General features: G+C 47.3%; 1 protein-coding gene across 1 annotated transcript; it reads right to left on the bottom strand.

Annotated features, from left to right (window-relative positions):
• Positions 1-1,573: 1,573 nt before the first annotated feature.
• Positions 1,574-25,436, bottom strand: DNASE1L3 (deoxyribonuclease 1 like 3). Its single transcript, XM_003894252.5, has 8 exons — positions 24,877-25,436; positions 17,479-17,567; positions 14,452-14,541; positions 13,750-13,862; positions 9,659-9,771; positions 6,496-6,653; positions 2,291-2,387; positions 1,574-1,751 (listed from the first exon to the last, which is right to left on the bottom strand). The coding sequence occupies exons 1-8, from the start codon at positions 25,015-25,017 to the stop codon at positions 1,635-1,637; spliced, it is 918 nt and encodes a 305-aa protein (XP_003894301.1). The 5' UTR covers positions 25,018-25,436; the 3' UTR covers positions 1,574-1,634.
• Between the last annotated feature and the right edge of the window lie 684 nt (positions 25,437-26,120).

The following is a 26,120-nucleotide window of genomic DNA, read 5'->3' as shown; positions in this document are numbered from 1 at the left end:
GTGCTAGGATTACAGTCATGAGCCACCATGCCTGAACTTGTTTGACCATTTTGGACCTTGGAAACCGGCAAGTTTCCTGGAACAGTGAGCCCTGGCTTAGGAGAAGGGTGACAGATGTGTTAGCAGCCTTGCCATCCCTCCCCCTCACCAATTCGTGAGACCTTTGTCCAATGAGGCTAATTGGACATTTGAGGAAGATGGCATCCCCTGCTTAATCAGGGCCCTCTTGATTTTATTTCCCCAGTCAGGTGTTACATAATTTCAAGCGTCAGACTTAAGGTCTTTTTCTCCTACATCAAAAGTCACATCATCCCCAATATATGAAAGGGAAAAAGCGAGGAGTGGAACCGTGCATATGGTGTGCTGTATTTTGTATTTTTAAGGTTACATATGGTGCTCATTTCTGTACAGTCTCTCTGGAAAAACACATGAGCGGGGAAGAGGGGCTTCTGAGACAGGAAACGGGGATGGGGTCAGGGCGCGGCATTCCTTTTCCCTGCTTATTCTTCGGTACTGCCTGCACATTTAGCCATGTTCATGTATGACTTGAACAAAGAAACATCAGGGAAAACAAAGCAAAACAAACAAAAATAGGCATACAGGCTAAATGGTATTGTGTTGTTGGACTCCAATGAACCTCCTCGATTGCAGAAAGATAACAAAATCCTTGAGTCCCAGCCAGTCCACTAGGTGTTTGTCACACTGGGGCCCCAAAGACCCCCAACACTGGCCCTGGTGACAAATACAATGTGGTGGATGTTGCAATAGAGGTAGGGCGTACATGGGGGCTGGGGCTCTGGGATAAGGCAGGGCATGTGGGGGCAGAGCCAAGGCCCCCAGGGAGGGACAGCATGGGGGTGCAGGGTGGAGGACATCCTCCTGGAGCAGGGGTTCAGGGTGCGACCCTGGCAGAAGGTGGGGCTGGCGCAATATACCAGATAACAGAGACCTTCATGGTGGCCAAGACTGAGCTCTCTCCAATGGTGATGGGAGCCACTGAAGGATTTATGGGCACGGGGTGGGACTGGGGGTGGGACTGAGGGTGGGCTGCGGTCAGATTAGTATTTCAGAGGATGACACTGGTGCTTCCTGGGCTGACTGAATTGGAGGAGGACAATTCGAAAGCAGAGAAACCAGGCAGGAGTGGCCTTTATCCTTCACCCTGTGAGACGTGATGGTGGCCTGACCTCACACAGGAGGGGGCAGATTCTTAAAACAGTTAATTGCCCAAATCACAGGGGCAGCTGGGGCCTTGGTGTTTCTGGTCAAGGCCGTGGAACAGGACCCCTCAGGAGAACTGAAAGCCGACGCTCTTCCTCCCCCTGCGGCCTCTCGCATGACAGGGTTGAGCAGGCCCAGTGACAGAGGATGGGACTCTGGCTCAGGGCATGAAGACCATCATTTTGGGCTACAAATGCCCCTGGTTCCCTTTTGGACAATTCAGGGGAGGTATGAGGCCAAAAGAGATATAAAAGATTCTCCTTCCAATTTGGCTCAAGTCAGAATAAATTCAGGTCAAAAAATGAAAGCAGTTGGATCAGTCTTGTTTTCTAAGTGCAGGGAGCAGTTCATGTATCTGTTAAAAACATTTTATTTAGAGGCAAGAAATGGTTAATAAGATGACACCCTTGGATCTAGGAGCGTTTGCTCTTTGTTTTCTTCCTTACAGTGACAGATTTTTTGCTGTTGGTGAAGGCCCTTGAAGACTGTAGTTTAAATTCAACTGGAAAGTGGTCGCTGACATCCAGGGCCTGTAAGGAGAAAAGGGAGGTAGATATGGAAATCAGGAGATGCCTGGGAGATGCTTTCATTTTAGCGATGAGCAAATTCAGGACCAGGAAGGGGAGATGAAATGCCCAAAGTCACCCCACAGAGCACACACTGGTAAGTGTTATTCCAAGACCAGCTGGATCGAGAAATTTTGGCAGGGCCTCAAATCACAAAATCATAGGCATTGAAACTCAAGGTCTAGTGCCCAATATTGTGTCTTCCGTCTTCAGCAGTGACCTCAAAGGGTGACATCAACCCATCTTTTTCTTCTTTTTTTTTTTTTTGGACAGGATCTCACTCTGTTGCTCAGCCTGGAGTGCAGTGGTGCGATCTCAGCTCACTGCAACCTCTGCTTCCTGGACTCAGGTGATCCTCCCACCTCAGCCTGGGACCACAGGCATGCACCACCATGCCCAGCTAATTTTTTTGAATTTTTTGTAGAGATGGGGTCTCGTCATGTTGCCCAGGCTAACTCATCTTTCTAGGACAATGGCATAGAAAGACAAGATGGCAGCCTTACCTCCTCTTCCGTCAGTTTGTAAGCTTTCTGGAAGTCAAAAACACTGTTTGACTTGGGAACAACAGAACTGACGATTTCTTGTCCTCTAAGCACAATCCTGGAACAAGGGGAGGAAAAACAGTTGTGTTAATCCAACCTGTGATTGCTGAGATCAAACCAAAGTCTATGTTTGCTGTTTAGAATTGACTGAGCAGCCTGGCCCTTTCATGTGGCACTCAAAGTCCAGACCTGGTTTTAGCCTGTGACCCTAAAGGACAGTGCCTACAACTGTGAAATAGGATCAGTCCCTGCCATGGTTCTGTGGACACCAGGACACTATCTCCCAGTGTGGGCAATGTCCCTGGTGGAGTAGGAGGTTTTATATGACACATGCACACTATCCCACACAACAATGACTTGTGTACTGAGAACGCTGTTCTCTTTTCAATTATTTTCACTTTCCCTGATTTGATTATGGAGAAATTCTCAGGGAGGTGCTGGTTTGTCTTTAATACCTCCCTCAGTCCATGTTGACAGAGAGTAGGCTGCCATTTCTGAGCATTCTGCAGGCAAGAGAATTAAGGCAGAATTTAACAATGCATGACTTTCACTGGACTTAATTCTCACACTACCTTCAATTTATGGCAAATGCTGCTGCTTTCTTACTCTTGCTAGTATCAAATTTCTTTCTTTCTTTTTTTTTTTTTTTTAGATGGAGTCTTGCTCTGTCACCCAGGCTGGAGTGCAGTGGCACGATCTCAGCTCACTGCAAGCTCTGCCTCCCGGGTTCACGCCATTCTCCTGCCTCAGCCTCCTGAGTAGCTGGGACTATAGGCGCCCGCCAACACACCCGGCTAATTTTTTGTATTTTTAGTAGAGACGAGGTTTCACCATATTAGCCAGGATGGTCTCGATCTTCTGACCTCATGATCCGCCCACCTTGGCCTCCAAAGTGCTGGGATTACCGGTGTGAGCCACCGCGCCCAGCCATGAAATTTCTTTTAAAAATTTATTTCAATAAGAAATTAAGGGATTTAATGAAAAATATAGAGAAAAATCACAGCATATGTGCTTTGCAGTAATGACAAAAAGTAAGAATGAGGTAGTCAAATGAGTTTTGGAAACAAACTAACATATCCCAAGCTGGGTGATGCAGTTGTAGTCTACGTGGTCCTGAGTGATTTACCGAGGAATGGCGAGGTGAGTCAAACTGCCATTTCATGAGTGCCCACTGGGCCTTCCCCATTCTAATCGACAGTTTTGGTATCTGCATTTGCTAACATCACCACCGCAACTAACTTTTTTTTTTTTTTTTTTTGAAGCAGAGTCTTGTTCTGTTGCCCAGGTTGGAGTGCAGTGGCGCCATCTCAGCTCACTGTATCCTCTGCCTTCCAGGTTCAAGCGATTCTTCTGCCTCAGCTTCCCAAGTAGCTGAGATTATAGGTGTGTGCCACCATGCCTGGCTTATTTTTGTATTTTTTAGTAGAGACGGGGTTTAGTCTTGTTGGCCAGGCTGGTCTTGAACTCCTGACCTTAGGTGATCCACCCACCTCAACGTCCCAAAGTGCTGGGATTACAGGTGTAAGCCGCTGCACCCGGGCTATTGCTTTTAATTCAACCCAAATGTAAATTCTTCACATCAAATTAGAGATTTGTGAAAGCTTTCTTTAAGACTCAGAAAGTAAAGAAAGAGATGTTTAAGGCTCCTCTATTTCTGACTTCTTCCAGGGATGTGCAGGACCAGGCCAGTGTTCATGTGAAGTTTTCCGAGGCTGGTCCAAGGCACTGGCCAGATCCTGGGCATCTTTGCATGATCCCCCAGCACTCAGCACTTGAGAGGTGTTTGATAAATATGTGAACACGGAACAAAGACTGGAATTGAGACCATATTGTCTAACTCCATTTTTAAAACATCATTTTTATGGCTTTTTATTTTCTCAGTTTATTTTATTTAATTTCACTTTTTATTTTATTGTATTGAGACAGGTCTCACTATGTTGCCCAGGCTGGAGTGCAGTGGCTATTCACAGGCATGTGATCACATTGCTCTAAAGCCTTGAACTCCTGGACTCAAGTGATCCTCCTGCCTTAGCCTCCAGAAGTAGCTGGGATTACAGCATACGCCACTGCACCTGGCCTATGACTTTTTAAAAGCCACGAGAGGCCGGGCATGGTGGCTCACACCTGTAATCCAAGCACTTTGGGAGGCCAAGGCAGGTGGATCACCTGAGGTCAGGAGTTCAAGACCAGCCTGACCAACATGGCAAAACCCCATCTCTACTAAAAGTACAAACAAAAAAAAGAAAGAAAGAAAAAGCCAGGCATGGTGGTATATGCCTGTAATCCCAGCTACTTGGGAGGCTGAGGCAGGAAAATCGCTTGAACCCAAGAGGCGGAGGTTGCAGTGAGCCAAGATCGTGCCACTGCACTCCAGCCTGGGCAACAGAGCAGGACGCTGTCTCAAAAAAAAAAAAAAAGCCAGAAGAGTTCTACATATGGTTATGAGAAACAAAATTCAGAGCATCAAAATAAAAAATGAATCATTAAAATGTCACATGTAATCCCACCATCCTTTGGGATACATGTGTATAAAATCAGGATCCTTTTAGTAAACATCTTTTTCTAACCTGTTCTACCCCCTCCCGATCTACCGTGGCCATGTTGCCTTCTGATTCTTCTGTATCATTTTCAATCACTTCCCACTCATTTGCCAGGGGAGACGAATGGCGCTGGAGAAGGGACTTGACCTACCCAAGGGCACACAACTGCCATGTGCGAGTGAGTGAATGAGTGGCCATCGTCCCGGCTTTGCTGGAAGTCCTTCAAAATAGGGGGCGGGGACGGTCTGGGCACTTAGTGCCCTGTAACTCCCCACCTTGGGTTTCCACTTTGCAGAGTAATAACTTATGCAAAGGAAACACCAGCCTCAAAAGCTCCAAGAGGAACAAAGGAGGTCATGGGATGGAAATGAAAGCTAGACCTCGAAACTTGAGAAGTGAAAACGAGTGGCCTGGTAGCTCTCATGCAGATGGTCATCTCACACTTCCTCGTGGCAGGCTGAGCTCTGGGAACTGTGGCCACCACCTGGGACCAGACTTCTAGGGGTTTCCCCACCTGTGGTCTCTGTGATGGAAGATCACTAACATTCACACACCTCAGGCACTCCCCACTCTGTGCCCATTGAAGGAGCAAAGATGAAAGCTGTTTGAAAATCCCTGAAGGGACTTTAAAAAGCACAAGGGAATGCTTGGACTTAAATGTACACATTTGCATTTAGGAATATATACCTGAAGCTTTAAAGTACAAATACCGTTGCACTAATTGGTCTCATTTTGGGGGTTGTTTCCTGAGGAAATCACAAGTACTTGCATAAAATGTACAGAGGATATTGATTTTAGCAGTATTTATAACAGCAAACCCTTGGTAATAACCTAATGCCCAATGATAGGGATTGGGCAAATCAATTGTGGTAAGTCTTTGTTATGGAACAATGAACAGCCCATTAATGTAATGAGCACTTGCCGCATGCCAGGCATTGTGCTAGCAGCATGACATGCTATTTCATTGACTCTACATCAGATCTTCATGAGTGAGGCACTAGGATAATTTCCATTTTACAGGGGAGGAAATGAAAGACACAGAGAGCCTGTCTCTTGGTCACAGACATATGAAGTGGTAACGTCAGGATTTAAATCCAGGCCTGTCTGACACCGAAGCCAGTGCTTACCTCTGCTAAGCTACAATGCCCAGGGCCACTGCATAGGGTCCTGAGGTTCATACACTGCATGTGGTACCCAGTAGAGGGGCCTGACATTTAATGGACTCAGCTCTCCAAGCAGTGTGCTTTTTTTATTTTTATTTTTATTTGTTATTTTTGAGACTAAGTCTCACTCTGTTACCCAGGCTGGAGTGCAGTGGTGCGATCCTGGCTCACTGCAGCCTCCACCTTCTGGGCTCAAGCGATCCTCCCACCTCAGCCTCCTGAGTAGCTGAGACTATAGGTGTTTGCCACCATGCCCAGCAAATTTTTGTATTTTTTGTAAAGACAGAGTTTCGTCATGCTTCCCAGGCTGGTCTTAAACTCCTGTACTCAAGCGATCCACCCGCCGAGGCCTCCCAACGTGCTAGGACTACAGGTGTGAGCCACGGTGCCCAGCCACCTTGCGCCTTTCCTAGTGCACACCAAGCACTGTGCTGAGCCAGCAGCACCCTGCAGGGCCTCCTACCTGTCATATGCACACTTGGTGCTCCTCTTCACCGTGGTATCCTCTTGGTCCCCGATCAGCCAAACGAACCTGGGGTCGGTCCTCAAGCGGATATTCTTCCAGGCCTTCTTGGGGACGTAGCTGCAGCCGGCATTGAAGTCACCCATGAAAATGAAATTCTAAAAGACAAGATTTGAAATTGTCACCTGGTGGATGCTGCTGCAGAATGCTTTCATGTGGGTCTCTAGCAAAGACTCCGCCTCCCAGGCCCAGTGAACAACAGGGTCTGTTATGGGCTGAATCGTGTCTACCCTGCTCCCACCCGGGCCAAATTCCTGTGTTGAAGTCCTAACCCCCAGCACCTTAGAAGGTGACTGTATTTGGAGATAGAACCTTCAAGAGGGAATTAAGGTAAAATGGGCTCTAATCCAGTATGACTGGCGTTCTTGTAAAAAGGGGAAATTAGGACACAGAAAAGTGTAAAGACACTGGAAGACGATGGCCATCTACAAGCCAAGGAGAGAGGCCCTCAAAAGAAACCACCCCGCTGGCACACCTTGATCTGGGACTTCTAGCCTCCCGAACGGTGATGAACTCACGTTCTATTGTTTACGCTCTCAAGTCTTTGGTATGGTACTTTGTTATGGCAGCTCTAGCAAATGAATACAGGGTCTTTAAAAATGTCTTTTTGTTGTTTAAAATTGAGTCATAGTTTTGATGAGTCGATGACAGGCGAGTGCGTACCAGTGAGGGTGTTCTTAACAGGAAGGAGAATGTTTGCTGTTCTGAGTCACCACAATTCCATGTCAGCATGCAGAGTCAGGTGTGAATAAAAAAAAAATTCAGTAAATCTATCCCTCACATCTTTTGTCTCTGGCTCAAACTGCTGTAGGGTGTAAACACACGAATGAATCAACGCCTTTTGTTTTCAAGCAGGAAAAGTGAATTTGGGTGGTGTATTGGCAGCCCTGGCATCACTCTTTCTCTCCTATTGTTTTGAAGTTGGAAACTTATTTCTGTGAAAATTCAGTTCCTTGAGGAGGTGAGAGGCATCTTCAGGGGAGGGGACCATCAAGTGAGCTGTCCACCCCCACCCAAGGCCACCAACAGAAACTTTCTATCTTGGAAATATTTTTCCCCGCACAGCTCTTGGAACAGAATTTTCAACATTCCACAATCCAGAGGAAGTGCCAGATTTCCTTGTTTGTGCTATTGTTTGGTGGGGCATTGCTGACTTTAGAGTTTTCTTCAAGAACATTTTATTTTGATCTTAGTGATCACGATTCTCCCCGTGATTGACGGGTTCAGTTGAGGACAGAGGGTCATTCTTAACCTCAGTGATCACCAGCTTCTGCTAACATAGACATGATTTGCTGAACATTCACTATGTGCCAGGCCTAGCACTAGGTGTCTTTAAATTTACACCTCACGGCAATAAACAATAGGAGGTAGAAGAGCCCACTAACCTCTATAGAAACAGGATTGAGAGATTAAGTGACCTGCTCTAGGCCACAGGACTGGGAGGTTCAAGTGGTGAAGTCAAGAATCACATCCCAGCCGGGCGCAGTGACTCAGGCCTGTAATCCCAACACTTTGGGAGGCTGAGGCAGGTGGATCATCTGAGGTCAGGCGTTCGAGACCAGCCTGGCCAACATGGTGAAACCCCGTCTCTACTAAAAATACAAAAATTAGCTGGGCATGATGGCAGGTGCCTCTAGTCCCAGCTACTCAGGAGGTTGAGGCAGGAGAATCTCTTAAACTCGGGAGGTGGAGGTTGCAGTGAGCCGAGATTGCACCATTGCACTGCAGCCTGGGGAAAAGAGTGAGACTTTATCTCAAGAAAAAAAAAAAAGAAAGAATCACATCCAAGTCTGCTTCACTGAAGCAGTTTCCCCTGTTGTTCACTTTTAGGCCACTGATGCCTCCCCACAGCCCGACACTCAATAGGTGCTCAATACATTCTTGTTTAATAAGTGAATGATGTCATAATTTTTGGAAAGAAAGAATCTTTCTTTTGACCTATTTATTAATAAGCAATGAAATACACCCCTGGTCTTTTCCATGCTCCAGCTCTGATGGACTATGTTCACAGTCTATTTGATTCATTTTGCACTTGGAGCAGTGGAACTCAGGAGGAGGAAGGGGGATCACAGGAGTCACATTCCGAAAGAAGAAAAGAGAAATACAGAAGAAGAACTCTTGGGTGCACTTCCATATTTGTGAAGAGCTTTCACAGACCCTCACAGCCACAAGTGGTGCATCCCTCTCTTCCAAAAGTGGACAGAACTGAGCCTATAGGGATGGCAAATGTGTGCCCCCTTCTGTGAAAACAGCACTCCAAGTTTCTTTGGGAGACCACCCATCCCTCCTGCACCTCAAACTGTGAGTTTGGGGTGAAACTGGGGTGGACACAGATTTAGCCAATCAGAGTATCTCAACACCCTGATCACAACGATTGGTTCAGGGATGGACATGTGACCCAGTCAGAACCAACGAGACTCAGTCCCACAGTATTTGTTGCATTGTGGGAAAGAAAATTTATCAGTTGGTCTGGAGGCTGCTGCTGGCCATCTTGCCATCCCATGGGTGGGGCCAACCTGAGAATGGAGCCACGTAGAGGAAAGGGTGACCAGGAGATGGAAAGGAAGAGACAAATCAAGCCCTGATTCTCTTGTCTGAGCCCTGGATCCAGCTATGCCTGAAGTACTCCTGGACATTTCAGTTACACAGACCAATCAATTGCTCCTTCTTTTCATGAGCCATGTTAAGATTCTGTCCCTTGCAACTGAAACAATCCTGACTGCTCTATGCCTCACACTTCTCAATTGCAAAGTGAGAATGAGAAAGGTACTGTAGCTACCTCAAGGGATTATTGGGAGGATTAAATAAACTTGTCCATGTCAAGTCTCAGCACAGTGCCTGGCACTAGCTATTCACTCAGTAAATGTTGGCATCTGTTATTAATGGGAAAGTGTGGGAATTCCCAAAGCCCACGTGCAGGGTACCCAGGCAGATTTAGCAAGAGGGATACTTAGGGGTGAAGAAAGGCCTTAAAGAAGGCTGTAAGTGGTGGTAGCCTGCACATGCCCTGCCCTCTCCCCCTCCCTGGAGAGGTACTCATCCCACTCAGGGACCAGAGCCTGCCCCTGCTAGATGGGAATTCGGCTGACACAGCAGTCATCACCTCTGCCTTCCAGCGGTGTTTCATGTCCATGTAGACGTCAACCAACTCGTCGATCTCTTTAACGGATGTCTCTGGCGTGGTGTGCAGGGGGATAATCACGAAGTCTTTGACAGCTGAGGAACAGGAAAGAGGCAGAGGTCACACACTTCCCTTGTCAAGGTCTCACAAACACTGCTGGACGGAAACAGGCTCTCCCCTCCAGAAGGCACAGGCTGCATTGTCTGGGTCCCCTGTTCCCAGAGGGTCCGGCCAGTGGCTGAGATTTTAATGATCTCGGGATCATTCGGCTGCCTATTTTTACTACACAAAAGACTCATTTCTCCCAGTTGCCCTTCATGGCTAAGAGAAAACTGGTAGACTGTTGTAGAAAGTAAAACAGTTTCCTCTTCGAAGTTTCCTTTCTTGTTAAAGAATAAATCATAAGTGTTAGAAATAATAGTTTCTTTTAAAGACTAACTTCCTTCAAGCCTCCTTGCTTTGTGTTAATAACTCTTTGTTAAGCCCTATCCTGTGTAGCTGTTAGACATGCTTACAGGCATGTAGTACATTCTATGTCCTTGTACCTTAACCAAGATATTTGTGCTGGACATGCTCGCAGGCACGTTCCAGCTCACAGCCTTTGCCCCTTCCCTATTTGGCATAAGCAACTTCCTCTTTTCCTTTGTTCTCCCTTGCCTTTACCTATTTAGGAAAGGTTTAAATTATTAGCCAGTCAGGTTAGCTTAGATTGTGTGGTCTGGCTCCAACCAATAGAGACAGGACACAGTAGCAGGGACAAGCTGAGTAAAGGATAAAAATTGCTTCCCTCCTTTATTCAGGTGTGCTCTCACCATTGTTCCATCTGCGAGGAGCACCCTTTCTGCAGAAAGTAAAATTGGCTTGCTGAGAAAACTTTTTATCTGAATGTTGATTTTTCTTTGCGGTACCAGGGAACAAGCATTCTGCTTCTAAATGAACATTTTACTTATTACAACTGTGTTCCATGCTGGCATTGTGGGTGCTTTTATTTTCTCATTTGTGTGTGTGTGGCAAATCTATTTTCTTTTGTTTCTGATGTATTTTATCCCTCTTCTTCTTTTTTTAAATTGACAGCTAAAAATTGTATATATTTATGGTTGTATCTTCTACTTTTTTTTAAAGGTTTTCTTTTTTTTTTCTTTTTTTCTTTTTGAGACAGAGTTTTGCTCTTGTTGCCCAGGCTGGAGTACAATGGCGCAATCTCAGCTCACTGCAACCTCCACCTCCCAGGTTCAAGTGATTCTCCTGCCTCAGCCTCCCAAGTAACTGGGTTTACAGGTATGTGCCACCAAGTCTGGCTAGTTTTGTATTATTTTTTTAGTAGAGACGGGGTTTCTCCATGTTGGTAAGGCTGGTCTCAAACTCCCAACCTCAGGTGATCCACCCATCTCCGCCTCCCAAAGTGCCGGAATTATAGGTGTGAACCATCACGCCCAGCCTATTTTCTGCTTTTCAAAAATAATAAATCTGTTTGGTTTTTGTACTAAGGAAAAACATTTTCTTTTTCTTTGTTTTTCTTTTGTTTTCAAGATGGAGCCTTGCTCTGTCACCCAGGCTGGAGTGTAGTGGCACGATCTCAGCTCACCACAACCTCCACCTCCCAGGTTCAAGCAATTCTCCTGTCTCAGCCTCTTGAGTAGCTGGGATTACAGGTGCACACTACCACCTGTAAAAAATTACCTGGGTAATTTTTTGTACTTTTAGTAGACACGGAGTTTCACCATGTTGGCCAGGCTGGTCTCGAACTCCTGACCTTGTGATCTAGCTGCCTCAGCCTCCCAAAGTGCCGGGATTACAGGCATGAGCCACCAAGCCCAGTCGAAAATTTTCTAATTAAGAAAAATTGACCAGGTGTGGTGGCTCACTCCTGTAATCCCAACACTTTGGGAGGCCAAGGCAGGCAGATCATCTGAGGTCAGGAGTTCAAGACCAGCCTAACCAACATGGAGAAAACCTGTCTCTACTGAAAATACAAAATTAGCCGGGCGTGGTTGCGCATGCCTGTAATCCCAGCTACTCGGGAGACTGAGGCAGAAGAATCACTTGAATCTGGGAGGCAGAGGTTGTGGTGAGCCAAGATCACACCACTGCACTCCAGCCTGGGCAACAAGAGCGAAACTCCATCTAAAAAAAAAAAAAAAAAAAAAAAAATGAGGCTTGTCAGTTTATACTCCTTTTGTAATTAAGAACAAAAGTTCCAAAAAGCTATTTAAAAATTAGCGTGGTCTTCATGAAAGACTTTTGTGAAGTGTCTGAAAACCTTCCCCCACCATTGGAGGACTGAGAGAGCCTGAGTGTGGCAATGTGCGTGACCCTCGGAAGCCGTGCCTGGCCCACCTGCTAACAGCAGCTGTCACTTTCTGAGCACCTCCTCCTGGGACCTCCCCTTATTCTCAGCCCGGATTCCCACTCTTACCTCAACAGACAAGGGCGGTGGGGTGGTCACTGCTCAAGTCACACAGACAGGAGCCAGAACTCAGCCCAGCAGGCTGCATCCAGGGCCCTACACACCCTCATCGCTGGCTCTCCTCGTCAGGCCTCCACTGCACTCCCCCATCCTTCTTTTGGTCCCCCTAAATATTCCAGCCTCCTTCCCACTTCTGAGCTTTTGTGCTCACTGTGTCCTCCACCTGGAATGCCCTTTCTCCAGCCCTCTGTATGGCTGGCTTCTTCAGGTCACAGCCCAATGTCACCGCCTCCGTCTGGTCCAATGCCCTCAACAGAGCCTGGCACATAGTAGGTACTGAAAAAGTATTTGATTCTTGACTCCATCGAGCATTGCATAGTGGTTAATATGGGCTCCTGATTGAGCACAGTGGCTTACACTTGTAATCCCAGCATTTTGTGAAGCCAAGGCAGGCAGATGGCTTGAGCTCAGTGGTTTCAGAACAGCCTAGGCAACATGGCGAGACCTCATCTCTACAAAAAATTTTAAAATTAGCTGAGTGTGGTGGTGCGTGCCTATAGTCTGAGCTGCTTGCGAGGCTGAGGTGGGAAGACTGCTTGAGCCCAGGAGGCGGAGGTTGCAGTGAGCCAAGATCATGGGACTGCACTCCAGACTGGATGACAGAGCAAGGCCCTGTCTGAAAAACAGAAAAAAAAAGAACATGAGCTCCTGAGGTGGTGGCCTGGGTTACAACCCTGGCCTGTCCATTTCAGCAGCTGGGTGACTTCACGCCTTTTTAAACCTCAGTTTCCTGAAATGTAAAGTGGAGATAATCCTACTCCCTACCTTGTAGTCATTGCAAGGATTACAGGAGGCTGGCACTTAATCAGGGGCCAGTACAAGTACTGTTGTTAGAGTTCAGGGAGCAATCCATTTGGATTTCCTCACCTGCTGCAGTCTGTGGAGGAGTCTGCAATGCAGTGACCAGAGGGAGAGTGAGCCTCCAGGCTAGCGGTTCGCCTAAGCCATCGCTTACGAATTGTTTTTTTTGTTTTTTGTTTTTTTTGAGACAGAGTCTCACTCTATCGCCCAGACTGGAGTGCAGTGGTACGATCTTGGCTCACTGCAACCTCTGCCTCCCTGGTTCAAGCAATTCTCCTGCCTCAGCCTCCCGAGTAGCTGGGATTACAGGTACGTACCACCACACCCAGCTAATTTTTGCATTTTTAGTATAGACAGGGTTTCACCATGTTGGCCAGGCTGGTCTCGAACTCCTGACCTCAGGTGATCCACCTGCCTCAGCCTCCCAAAGTGCTGGGATTACAGCCGTGAGCCACTGTGCCCAGCCAGGATTTTTTAAAAGGAAGGAAGGGTTGTACTTGACAGAAACCAAGGAATTGCAGAAAATTTCCATGCGCCTAAACTCTTCAGAGAGAGGGGAGCTACCATTGCTTCCAGAAAGTGGGTTCCAGGCTGGGGAAGTCTTGAGTTTCAGCATTCTGAGAAGCAAGCCTGGTGCCATCACACCGAACTGCATCGTCTACACTGAGGTATTAGAAGCAATGCACTGTCACATCCAGCGTAATGCCTCCCTAACGGGCTGCATAAACCTGAGCTCATGCTCAAGGCTGCTGCCCATTCATGGGCCGTTGGGGAGGTCCTCGAGAGAGAGGCCTGCGGGTCTTACCAGTGTGGGGCGACTGGAACCAGACCACAAAGGGCTCCCTGGAAAACACATCTACGTCTCCATCCTGATAGTCATGGTAGTGATAGCTCCTCTTCACAGATACCAGCTTTTCCCTAGAAGAAAGAAAAGGAAATCCTCCCAGCTGAGTCAGCCCTTTTCTTACTAATTTCATAAAGCAGAGATGTAGGTTCCCTTGGCTTTCTTAGACTCCAGAGCAGGCTCAAGCATGGGGTCATTTTCCTGAGAGCAAGGCTGAGTCAACTCTTCTCAACAGCCAGGGAGCTGTTGAGAATCTGGGAGCTGAAGATATGAGCCATACTAGTTATCTGTGGCACCCACAGGTTAATGTTCAGACTTAAGAAATTACTAGCAGGAAGAGGAAAAGAATATGAAGTTCGGGAATCAGCTGGGCTGAGCACCTCAGCTTTCCAGCCTTGGGCCAGGACTTGACTATGAGGAGTAAAGAACTCCTGGCCTGGCAACCATGGAGCCAACCAACAAATGAGGTGTTAGGAGACCCCTTGTGTTTTCAGCTTGAAGAGTTAATACTTTGCATAAGCCCCCAGTTTTGACAGCAGTTATTTTGATCAACACTGAGAATTGGTTAGAGATCCAAATTTGGTTTTGCAGAGAAGACATGCATTTTGATTCAATTCACGATTTGTTAGTGGCCATGTTCTAGGGAGCACAGATGATACTCACTTGTAGAGAAAGGCATATTGTTCTTTATATGTGTTTCTTCCAAGCCGAGAGCTAATCACGTAGTTGTACATTATGCCTCTCCTTGAATTTCTAGAAAAGAAAGGTTTCACACCGCATCTTAAAGAATAAACATTCCCCTACTGTACATGTTCCTCTCTTTCCAATCTGCCCCCATACACCCAATGTGTGGAAGGGCCACTGTTCATCATAACCTTTGAGTCCAGTAAGAAGGGCCACCATTGATTGGCTGGAATGTGGCATCTGCCAGGATCTTTACAGCCATTATTTCTTGTCTTATGAGAAGGGTATTATCGTTATCCCCTTTTTATGGTTTGCAAGGCCAAGTTGGGATATGAACCTAGATCCAACTCACCCCAAAACCCGCATGCTTTGGCCTGTACCTGTAGGAGGCCACTGAGACCCTAGAAGACGATCTGGGCCAGAATCAGCCCCTGACCCCACTCATGCCTATGGCTGCAGCTGCAGCTTATGCTTTCTGGTGGAATAAACGTCATCAAGCCACCTGTCCGTGTCCATGAACCACTCCTGAGCATTTATGATAAGCAAGAATATTCTCTCCTCTGAAAGCCCCCAGGCATTTTCTCACAAGCCTTGGGAACATGATTTCACTTCACTATTGTTTGTATCCTGGGTGCTGGGGATACAGCCATGAAGTCCCATTGACCTTGCCCCTCACCTGCACCAGGGAAACCGGACTCTCTGTGTGTTTGCCAAACCTACTGATAACTCCACTCTGGGCAAAGCCTAACACAGTTTCACATTGTCTGCTCACAAAAAGATCTAGGGCTTGTCTGAAGCCAATCTTACAGAAATTCCTGGAACTTCAGATGCATTATTCTAAGGCAGACCTGGCCCCTGGGGCCCCAGGAGTGTGAACAGTAGGTTCTGCTGGGCTTCCACTTTGAGGAGGCTGGCCCTATTTTGAACATAGCCTGCCAAGTCCTGAGTTACCAAACTGCTTGTGGTGACTCAGTTGCAAAGTGACTAAGGCCTATCCTGGCTTGTGGGGGATAAAGGGACAAACAGGCTTGGCTCTGCCTGGAGTCCATGACAGTCTAGACAGGTTGGGGAGTGCCAAGACCAATGGTGGTGAAAAGACTTGCCCCAGATGGACTGTGCTGGAGATGCCTGGAGCCCACCTGACCCCTCAGTCCCCCACAAACCTGTCCCCTCAGTCTCCCACAAACCTGACTGGGACCACTCCAAGGAAGGCTGAGATGACAAAGAATAGAGCACTGGCTATGAGATCAGATCAGATGTGATGCAAGTTCAGCGGTAGGCGTGGCCACTTCCTGGCTGAGTGACTCAGGCAGGTCCCTCACTCATTTCCCTCACTATAAGGGAAGCCCTTAGGCAGACTGACATGGATTCTTGCCTGTCCCTACAGTTGTCCTACACATTCCTTCCCTATGATGGATAAGCCCGGAGGTTACGGGATGATGGCACCGGGATCTACCATCTCGTCTCGCCCCTGCCCAAGACCCAGACATGGCTTTTGTTCAAAAGTCCCTATTAAGTGTTTCATGCTGAGATGGCCAGGTGCAGTGGCTCACGCCTGTAATCCCAGCATTTTGGGAGGCTGAGACAGGCAGATCACTTGAGGTCAGGAGTTTGAGGCCAGCCTGGGCAACATAGCAAAACCCCGACTCCACTAAAAATACAAAAGTTAGCCAGGCATAGTGGTGCATGACTGTAAATCCAGCTACTTGGGAGGCTGAGGCAGGAGAATCGCTTGAACCCAGAAGGCAAAGGTTGCAGTAAGCCGAGATCTTGCTGCTGCACTCCAGCCAGGGTGACAGAGTCTCAAATTTAAAAAGTACTAAAATAAAAAGCAAGTGTCCCTCATTCCTTCACTAACGCCTTTTACCACAACTTTCTGACCACACCCCCCAGAAGTAACCACTATTAATAGTTTGGAGAGCATCCTTCCAATCTTTCCTCTTCTATGCACATGGAAACACAAATACACCCTTATTCATGTAACATGACGACTCAAAAGGGCTATTTTACCTGCAATTCTCAACTTGCTTTTTTTCAATACATTGCAGCCATTATTCCATGCTGGAATATTTAGCTCTAACTTATTCTGTAGCAAGCATGAATTTTTTTTTTTTTTTTTTTTTTTTTTTTTTTTTAAAGAAACAGTCTTGCTTTGTGGCCCAGGCTGGAGTGCAGTGGGGTGATCATGGTTCACGGTAGCCTAATCCTCATGGCCTCAAGTGATCCTTCCACCTCAGCCTCCCAGGTAGGTGAGACTGTAGGCACGTGCCACCACACCTGGCCACCAGCGTGACTTTTAACAGCTGCATAATATTCCAGTGTGTGAGCATATCGTAATTTTATTGATCTTTCTTCTACTGTTGGTTTTTAATCTTTTCTCTTTTTTCCAACATTTTCTTCATAACCATACTTTTTAGCTCAGCCTCATCTGCTTTTTTCATTTCTTTCTGTGTCCAGACCCCTCATCTATTTCCCCTATTCTGTTTTATCACAGTAAAATCAGCTGGTTGAAAGTTCTCAGGCCGGGTGCGGTGGCTCACGCCTATAATCCCAGCACTTTGGGAGGCCAAAGCGGGCGGATTACGAGGTCAGGAGATCGAGACCATCCTGGCTAACACAGTGAAACCCCGTCTCTACTAAAGAATACAAAAAATTAGCCGGGCGTAGTGGCGAGCGCCTATAGTCCCAGCTACTCGGGAGGCTGAGGCAGGAGAATGGCATGAACCCGGGAGGCGGAGCTTGCAGTGAGCCGAGATCGTGCCACTGCACTCCATGCACTCCAGCCTGGGCGACAGAGCGAGACTCTGTCTCAAAAAAAAAAGAAAAAAAAAAAAAAAAAAGAAAGTTCTCAGGACCGTGGCTAAGGGAGTTGGAATCCTGGGCAGCACAGGCTATGTGAACTGGTGGTCAAGTGTGGGATCTCACATTACTTTCAGATCCCTGGAGCTTTCAGATGCCCTTGCACTTGACCTTGAGCCCTAGCGGGCCCACCCTTCCTCATGTTACCCGTTCAGCTTCTCCATCAGTACGGGGCAGATCCTGTTGTTGCTATCCTTGATTTCCATCAGGAGCATAATGTCACAGCGTTTGATGACCTGCAAGAAAGAGAATCCCCAGGGGTTGAGGTCATTTACCACAGATAAATAAAACCTTTTATTGGACACTTACTGTTTTTAAGCATTGCATTGAGTGCTTATTAAAATAATTTCTACTCTGAACTAAATGAAGGACTCCCTGAGGTAGGTTGATGCTTTTGTTATATACATTTTTAAGATGAGCGTGAGGCTCAGAGAAAGTTGAGTAAATTACACTCCCAGTCACCCTACTAGAAAGTGGTGGAGGCAGAATTTGAACCTATACCATTCAAGCCCAGAGCCCCTTGCTCATGACCTCCCCACAATATCCTGCCTCTTGGCTTTGCTTGAATAATTATAATAATAATAATAAATATTAAGCCCTTAGTCAGCAAAGGTAACAGACTGGATTAGAAATTAAGAGGTATAATGATAATAACTATAAAAGCTGACATTTACTGCAAACCTACTCCAAGTCTTACAATAACCCTATGGGATAACTATGCTTTTTAGTCCATTAAACATAGGCAGAAACCAAGCTCAGAGTGGTGGAGTGACTAGCTTAAAGTCATACAGCCAGTATAGGTTGTAGAGCCAGGATTTGAACTCAAGTCCACGTGACTACAAAGTCCACCATACTGAACTGTTAAAACACAGTCCTGGCTGGGCACGGTGGCTCACACCTGTAATCCCAGCACTTTGGAAGGATGAGGCGGGCAGATTGCCTGAGGTCAGGAGTTCGAGTTCAGCCTGGCTAACATGGTGAAACCCCGTCTCTACTAAAAATACAAAAATTAGTCGGTCATGGTGGCATGTGCCTGTAATCCCAGCTACTCAGGAGGCTGAAGCAGGAGAATCTCTGGAACCTGGGAGACAGAGGTTGCAGTGAGCCGAAATCACGCCACTGCACTCCAGCCTGGCGACAGAGCAAGACTCCATCTCAAAAAAAAAAAAAAAAAGAAAAACCAGTCACTGCTCTGGAAGACTCAGTCCAGCAAGACAGACAAATGGAAACAGCTAGCTATGATGTGAGACCAAAATCAAACCAAAACAAAAACCTGCGCTACATAAAAGTCACAAGCTGTGGAAGTGTTGAGGAGTAATTAATCGCTTCTATTCGGAGGATTTGGAAGGGCTCCACAGTGAAGGTGACATTTGAATGGTCCCTGAAAGCTGAGAAGGCACTCAGAGAGAAAAGAATATAGGAGAGGCTCCTTCAAGGTGAGCAACCACCTAGAGGCCAGGGTGCAGACCAAGCCCACAGCCCTTCCTGTGACCAAGCCCACAGGGGCCTTTCTGTGTATGGGATCCTGGTGGGCTCAATGACACAGGATTTGTTGGTCAAGGACAAGGCATCCCCAAGGTTAATATCTTTTTTTGAGACAGGGTCTTGTTCTGTCACCCAGGCTGGAGTGCAGCTGTGTGATCATGACTTACTGCAGCCTCAATCTCCTGGCCTCAAGTGATCCTTCCACCCTGGCCTCCCAAAGTGTGGGGAGTACAGGCATAAGCCACTGCACTTGGTCTCCAAGGTTAATTATGTCCTCTTACACAGCCACCAAAGACATAAAGTAGGAGGGTTATGCCAGTGGTCCTGTCTTTCCAGAGCACATGTTCCAGTTCCATCTTTAGAAGGACCCAGTGGGGGCCGGGCGCGGTGGCTCAAGCCTGTAATCCCAGCACTTTGGGAGGCCGAGGTGGGTGGATCACGAGGTCAGGAGATCGAGACTATCCTGGCTAACATGGTGAAACCCCGTCTCTACTAAAAATACAAAAAATTAGCCGGGCACGGTGGCGGGCGCCTGTAGTCCCAGCTACTTGGGAGGCTGAGGCGGGAGAATGGCGTGAACCCGGGAGGCGGAGCTTGCAGTGAGCCGAGATCACGCCACCGCACTCCAGCCTGGGAGACACAGTGAGACTCCGTCTCAAAAAAAAAAAAAAAAAAAAAAAAAAAGAAGGACCCAGTGGGGAGAGACACCAGCACTTACCTGTCTGGGTGCCTCTGTGACTGGGGGTTCAGCCTTTAGGAGGCTGCCCCAGGTGGGAGGTCCACCCGTGTAGTGACTGACGAGGAGAACAATGTCCTAAGGCTGGAGCCTTCCATGGACAGCTTGAACTCCATGGCATCAGCCACGCAGGGCTCTCCTGGGAGCTGGAAGCCACTGGCCAAGCCAGTCTGCTGATTTAGTCACTGTGACTGCCACACCTTTCTGGAAGGCATTTTCAAATAGGTATGCCCTTTGACCCAATTTTTCCACTTTGAAGAATGTCTTCCTTTGGGGTGCAGGTGGCTGAAGCCTGTAATCCCAACACTTTGGAAGGCCAAGGCAGGCAGATCACCTGAGGTCAGGAGCTTGAGACCAGCCTGGCCAATATGCCGAAACCCTGTCTCTACTAAAAATACAAAAATCAGCCTGGCGTGGTGACGTGTGCCTGTAATTCCAGCTACTGAGGAGGCTGAGGTGGGAGAATCACTTGAACCCGAGGGACAGAGGTTGCAGTGAGCCAAGATCACACCACTGCACTCCAGCCTGGGTGACAGAGTGAGACTCCAACTCAAAAAAAAAAAAAAAAAAAAAAAAGAATGTCTCTCGTTGTAAGGAAATATCCACAATTTCTCTGCACCTCAGGTTCCTCATGTATAAATTGGGATGAAAATATCAATCCCTCATGGGGTTGCTAGAGGATTAAGTGGGTACTTAGAATAGTGCCAGCCATGTAGGAGGCATGAAACAAATCATTATTACCTGTACAGATCAAAGACAAAGATGTATTGCAACAAAAAATTGGAAACAACTTAGGTATTGCCAAACAGAAAATCATTCAATGAATTAGGTTGCACACACAGGATAAGGCATTATATAGCATTAAAGGCATGTTTTAAAAGAATATGAACATCATGGGAAATATAATATAAAGCAGAATACAAAACTGATGACACAGGATGGTGTCCCTGCTGCGAAACCCATGCGGACTTACATATGCCTGTAAGAAAATTACCCAAATGCCAAGAACAATTACCTTCAAGTGGGAGGGTAATGAATGATTTCCTTTCTTCTTTACAGGTTTCTGTATTTTAAAAATCATCTTTAATGACTATTTTCATTTTTAAAATCATTATTTAATTTATACAGCATATAATTTAAAAATTAGACCTTTATAATTAAAATGGAAGTCTTATTTAAAAAAGAAAACTGCTCGATGGAGAAGAAATTGTGGGAGGTAATGGCCAAAATTTATCAGGACATGACAGGTGCATTTCTAACTAACTTATTTAATATAAGTTAAACGAGTTGTCTTATATAACATGCTTAATACAGTGCCTGGCACATAGGAAGGGTTTCATAAGAGTTACCTCTTATCATTGACTCATCAATTTTTTTTTTTTTTTTTTGAGACAGAGTCACAGAGTCTCACTCTTGTCACCCAGGCTGGAGCACAGTGGTGCAATCTCGGCTCACTGGGTTCAACCTCCGCCTCCTGGATTCAAGTGAATCTCCTGCTTCAGCCTCCTGAGTAGCTGGGATTACAGGCACCTGCCATTATGCCCAGCTAATTTTTGTATTTTAGTAGAGACAGGGTTTCGCCGTGTTGGTCAGGCTGGTCTCGAACTCCTGACCTCAGGTGATCTGTCCGCCTTGGCCTCCCAAAGTGCTGAGATTACAGCCGTGAGCCACCGCGTCCGGCAATTAATCAGTTTCATGATAACTGTTTGATGCTGGTCCTCAATGCTAGTGTAGTTGGGTACTCTGAGGCTCCATGAGGTTTAATAATTTGAACACAGAGTGAATACAGGACAACAGGTTATCTACACTACAGAGCACCTTCTTGACCACTATATGTGTTTATTTATTTGTTTTTGAGATGGAGTCTTGCTTTGTGGCCAGGCTGGAGTACAGTGGTGCTATCTCAGTTCACTGCAACCTCCGCCTCCTGGGTTCAAGCAATTTTCCTGCCTCAGGCTCCTGAGTAGCTGACACTACAGGAGCCTGCACCACCGCGCCCAGCTAATTTTTGTATTTTTGGTAGAGACAGCGTTTTTCCATGCTGGTCAGGCTGGTCTCGAACTCTTGACCTCAGGTGATCCATCCTCCTCGGCCTCCTAAAGTGTTGGGATTACAGGCATGAGCCACCGTGCCCGGCCAAATACTCCATTTTCTAATCCCTCTTGACACATGTTCTCCCTGTTCAAATTTCAGACCAGGAAAAATATACTTGCCCTGGCTCCATCTTCTCAAGAGGAGGCTCCCAGGATGAGAGTCCCAGGGAGGAAACCTTCCAGAGCCGAGACCTGAAACACTGATATCTTCCTAAGGCCAAATTCCTGACTCTGTTCACAGGAGGGGAAGAGGAATTTCTGGGTTGTGCATGCCTAGTGTTGACAGAATCCAAGCAACGTGTGTTATAAGTGGGCCTGGGGAGAGGGGAAGAGATGGTCTGGAGGGGTCTTGAAATATCCGGGACAGGCCGGGCATGGTGGCTCATGCCTGTAAGCCCAGTGCTTTGGCAGGCTGAGGCAGGAGGATATTGAGCTCAGGACTTTGAGACCAGCCTGGGTAACATAGCGAGACCCCATCTCTACAATTTTTTTTTAAATTAGCCAGCACGGTGGTGTGCACCTGTAGTTGCAGCTACTCAGGAGGCTGAGATGGGAGAATTGTTTGAGCCCAGGGGGTCAAGGCTGTAGTGAGCTGTGGTTGCACCACTGCACTCCAGTCTGGGCAACAGAGCAAGAACCTGTCCAAAAAAAAAAGAAGGAAGGAAGAGAGGAAGAGGGAAAGAGAGGAAGGAAGGGAGGAAGGAAGGAAGGATGGATGGAAGGAAGGAAGGAGAGAGAGAGAGAGAGAAGGAAAGGAAGGAAGGAAGGAAGAAAGAAAGAAAGAAAGAAAATTAAAAAGAAAGAGAAGAAAAGAAAAGAAAGAAAGAAAGATCTGGGCCAGAGGGTGGCTTGTGAAACCCTATGTCATGCCTCTAAAGAGGGAGCAGCTCAGCATGGTGGGAAGAGCCTGGGCTCCAACCCTCCCTCTGCCACTTATGTGCTCCACAGCTATTTGGGCAACTCACTTCACCTCTGAGTTCCATTGCCTCCTCTGCAAAATGGGCACAATAATCAGAGTGGCTGTGCGGCTGAATTAGATACTGCACATTAAGGGCTTGGCACATAGCATGCACTCCTGAAATAACCATTGCCCTCTACTGTAAGCTCTGTGAAGAGGGAGGCAATGCCTCCCACAGCCACTGCTACATCCTCAGTGCCCTGGTGTGTCTGATGCAAGGTCTAGCGTCACTGAGCATTTGCTGAACAAGCTCTGTTCTTTAAGGACACCCTGGAAAACGCACAAACAGGGGACACTCAGCCAGGGAGGGGTTGGCATCTGGACAGCTGCCCATGATATGCGGAGGGCCAACCCAAGATGGAGAAGGCAGGCCTCCCTCACTCTCCAGCCTCCCCAGTGCAGGTCAGGGTGACGGCAGCATGATGCTGCTGAGTCTCTGAAGCGATAAATCCGGACGGAAGAGTGGAGAAGGCATCTCAGCTTCTATGGCTGGGCTGCAGGGGTGTGTTTGACCCCAACTCTTCCCCTTACTGGCTATGGAAATCTAGATAAGGGGCCACTCTCAGCCTCTATTTACTCAGTTATGAAATGGGGGCGACACCACCTAAGTCACAGTATTAAATCTGAATATAGAATTCCTGGCCTATAGGAGGTGCTTAGTCAATGGGCGCTAGAGATAATCCTATTCTGAGTGCCTGGCATTCTCGGGTGACTGTGAGTGTGCTGTTGGGTGGCTCTTGCAGTGTTTTGGGGATGGCCTGTTGGTAGGTTGGGGAGGGTGATGCAGCCTTGACAAGGACTTCGGACACGCCCTGCAGGACAGAGCTGCTCAGGGGAGATGCAGAGTTCAAGCCCCCATGATGGACTCACTAAGGAACAAAAAGACAGCCGGGTTGCATCAGTGAGGAAGGAGATGGGAACTCAGTGGCTACCCAGGTTCCACGGGCCATGTGTGAAGTGGGGAAAATCATTTCCTTACATGTCAGGGTTTCCCACTGAACAATCTTGTCATGGTTCCCACAGGCTTGGCATTGCTATCCTGGCTAAACAACACCATCTAGAAGGCCTTGTGTACCTCCCAAAGGGCAGGGCCACCCGGGTCTGAGAGGCTCATCCAAGTAAGAACAGAGCCTGCCAGTCCTCACTCCAATCCTCCTTCCCAATGAGAGCAACAGCAGCGGCTCTGGCTCATGAATACCCGCCTTGTTGCAGGCTCTGCTGGGCGCCTCAGGCACCCTGAGTTCTCTTCCCCAGCCAGCGCTACAGGTGGTATTCGGGCGTGGTCGCCGTTTTGCTGAGAATAGCTGGTGGTTCAGGGAGGTGCAGGGCCTCCTGAAGCTCACAAGTCTGGTAGGTGGGATCTGAACCCAGGGCTCCTGGCCCCCCTACCACACCATAGTGCCTCAGGCTTCCTAAGGTAATAAGTACCTTTCCAGAGTCCTGGGAAAGGGTTAAGTTGCCAGCATCAAAAATAAATTACCCTGTAAGATAAACGGAGTCAACTGACTCCAGAGAAAGCGAGCAGTGTCCCCAGACACTGGATATATCACCCAAGGAAAGCCTAAGTGAAGGTGGAAGGAATGGGGGAGTAGAGGAGGGGGAAAGAGGAAGGAAGGAGGAGAAGAAGGAAGAAAGAGAAAGAGAGGGAGGGATGGTGAGGATGAGAGAGAAGGAAGGAAGGAAAAAAGCAAGGAAGGGAAAGAAAGAAAGAAAGAGAAAGAAAAAGAAAGGAAGAAGAAAGAAAAGAGAAAGAAAGAAAAAGAAAGAACGAAAGAAAGAAAGAAAGAAAAGAAAGAAAGAAAGAAGAGAAAAGAAAAGAGAGAGAAAGGAGCTGGGCTTTGCTGGTGAAGAGGAGTAGCTGTATAAGATTACTTCATCTTTCTTTGTTCATCACCTCTGCATGGGGAGTAATAGTCCCTCTTCATAAAGATGATGAAATGAAACCATGTGCTTATAGTGCCTGATACAGGCATTCAATAAATAGCAATAAAAATCATAATAGCCAACCCTTATGTGGAACGTATAATGAGCCAGATACTACGTTAAGAGCTTTCTATTTACCAACTCCTATAGTCCCCTCAGCGATCCTGGAGAGAGCCCCTGTTTTAAGATGATGGCAGGAGGCACAGAGAGTTGAAGTGGTTATTGTTCCAAGCCAGCTTCTACATTCCCCCTAAGGGCCAACTTTAAGTACCTTGAGTCTCTTAAAGTCTGAAGACAGGAGAGAGGGTGTGAGGGGTGTCTGGGATCCTCCTCCCAGGAAAGGGACTCACCTTCACAATGACATCCATTGCATTCTGGTCTTCCTGCTTGCTTTCCCCAAAGGACCTGACGTTGAAGGAGCAGATCCTCAGGGCCAGGGCACTGTGGATGGAGAGGAGGAGAAGCAGCAGTGGGGCCAGCTCCTGTGACATCTTGGCGCTGCTCTGGCTTCAAGACTCCGTGAGAAGACAGCAGCGCTTGCAGTGCCGGATTCTGGCCACCTCCGCAGGCTCCACTGACTTATAAAGCCTGCAGATAACAGGAATTACTGGATTTCTCGTTGCAACTTTCAGTTCTCTGAGGAACTGAAGATCATGGGGTTTAATCCCCAAGGAAATACAGATACATTGGGCTAGCCTTTTAGGAGCCCCTATATTCGTCACCCGGGTGCGGAAATTGGCATGCCTCATTTAGGCGCCATCCTCCACAAAGTCACTCATATCCCAACCGGGAGCCAGCTCTGACATCTAGTCATCGGTCCTGCGGTTGCATGCCATGTGCCTTTTCCTGACAGTGGATGAACTCGGAAGTGGTCCACCCTAGAGGGCACCTGGGGTGACGGAACCTTCTGCTGGGCGACAATGAGGCAGGAGGCATGGGAAATTCTGCTGGGTTTTCTCTAAATCACTGGGATTTGGCGGCCTGGTGTCCTCAGACACACCCAGACTGTGACTCTAATTGCCCTGGTGGTGTAAAGTAAGGTCAAGGGTAGTTTGAATTACTTAATTTTTTAGACTGTTTTACTGTACAAATACTAGCAGTGTGTTGCCAGAGAAAGCAACTGGGGATCTGATGGAATGGATGAGGAAAATGTCCCTGGACTCTGTGAGCAAATAACCCGTGAAACCCATGGAAAGACCCGTGACTCAAGCTGATATTAATTTAATATTGACGAGAGTTGTGTGACCCTGGGAGAGAAAGGTCTTGTAAGAACTGTAGGATATCAACTCAAGCAAAATGACATTTAGAGATTTGGGCAGGAAACTATGAAGGTCTGTAAAGAAAAAAAAAAAAATGCAAAATCCAATCAAGATACATTAATGGAGTTTGGCAAAGACAATTCTGTGAAAAGGATAGGGAATAAGAATAACTCCAAGCCAGCATCGGGATCTGCGGACCAACCCCTCTTAAGGGGATGGGTCTGGGGCCACAGCCACAGGGAAAATTGTACATGTATCCCCAACATACATCCGGGCAGCATCCTGGCCAAGCATGGCAGGAATTCTATAAGATAACCCCAAATAGTACATGGAAG

The sequence above is a fragment of the Papio anubis genome, chromosome 2 (genome assembly GCF_008728515.1).
Source record: "Papio anubis isolate 15944 chromosome 2, Panubis1.0, whole genome shotgun sequence".
NCBI lineage: Eukaryota > Metazoa > Chordata > Mammalia > Primates > Cercopithecidae > Papio > Papio anubis.
This window is presented reverse-complemented; position numbering and strand designations above follow the sequence as displayed.

Coding starts and splice junctions, on each gene's coding strand:
- DNASE1L3 (XM_003894252.5), bottom strand. CDS start 25,017: ATGTCACAGGAGCTGGCCCCACTGCTGCTTCTCCTCCTCTCCATCCAC. Junction 17,568..24,876: donor CAATGGATGTCATTGTGAAG/GTGAGTCCCTTT, acceptor TCTTTCTTGCAG/GTCATCAAACGCTGTGACAT. Junction 14,542..17,478: donor CTGATGGAGAAGCTGAACGG/GTAACATGAGGA, acceptor TTTCTTTTCTAG/AAATTCAAGGAGAGGCATAA.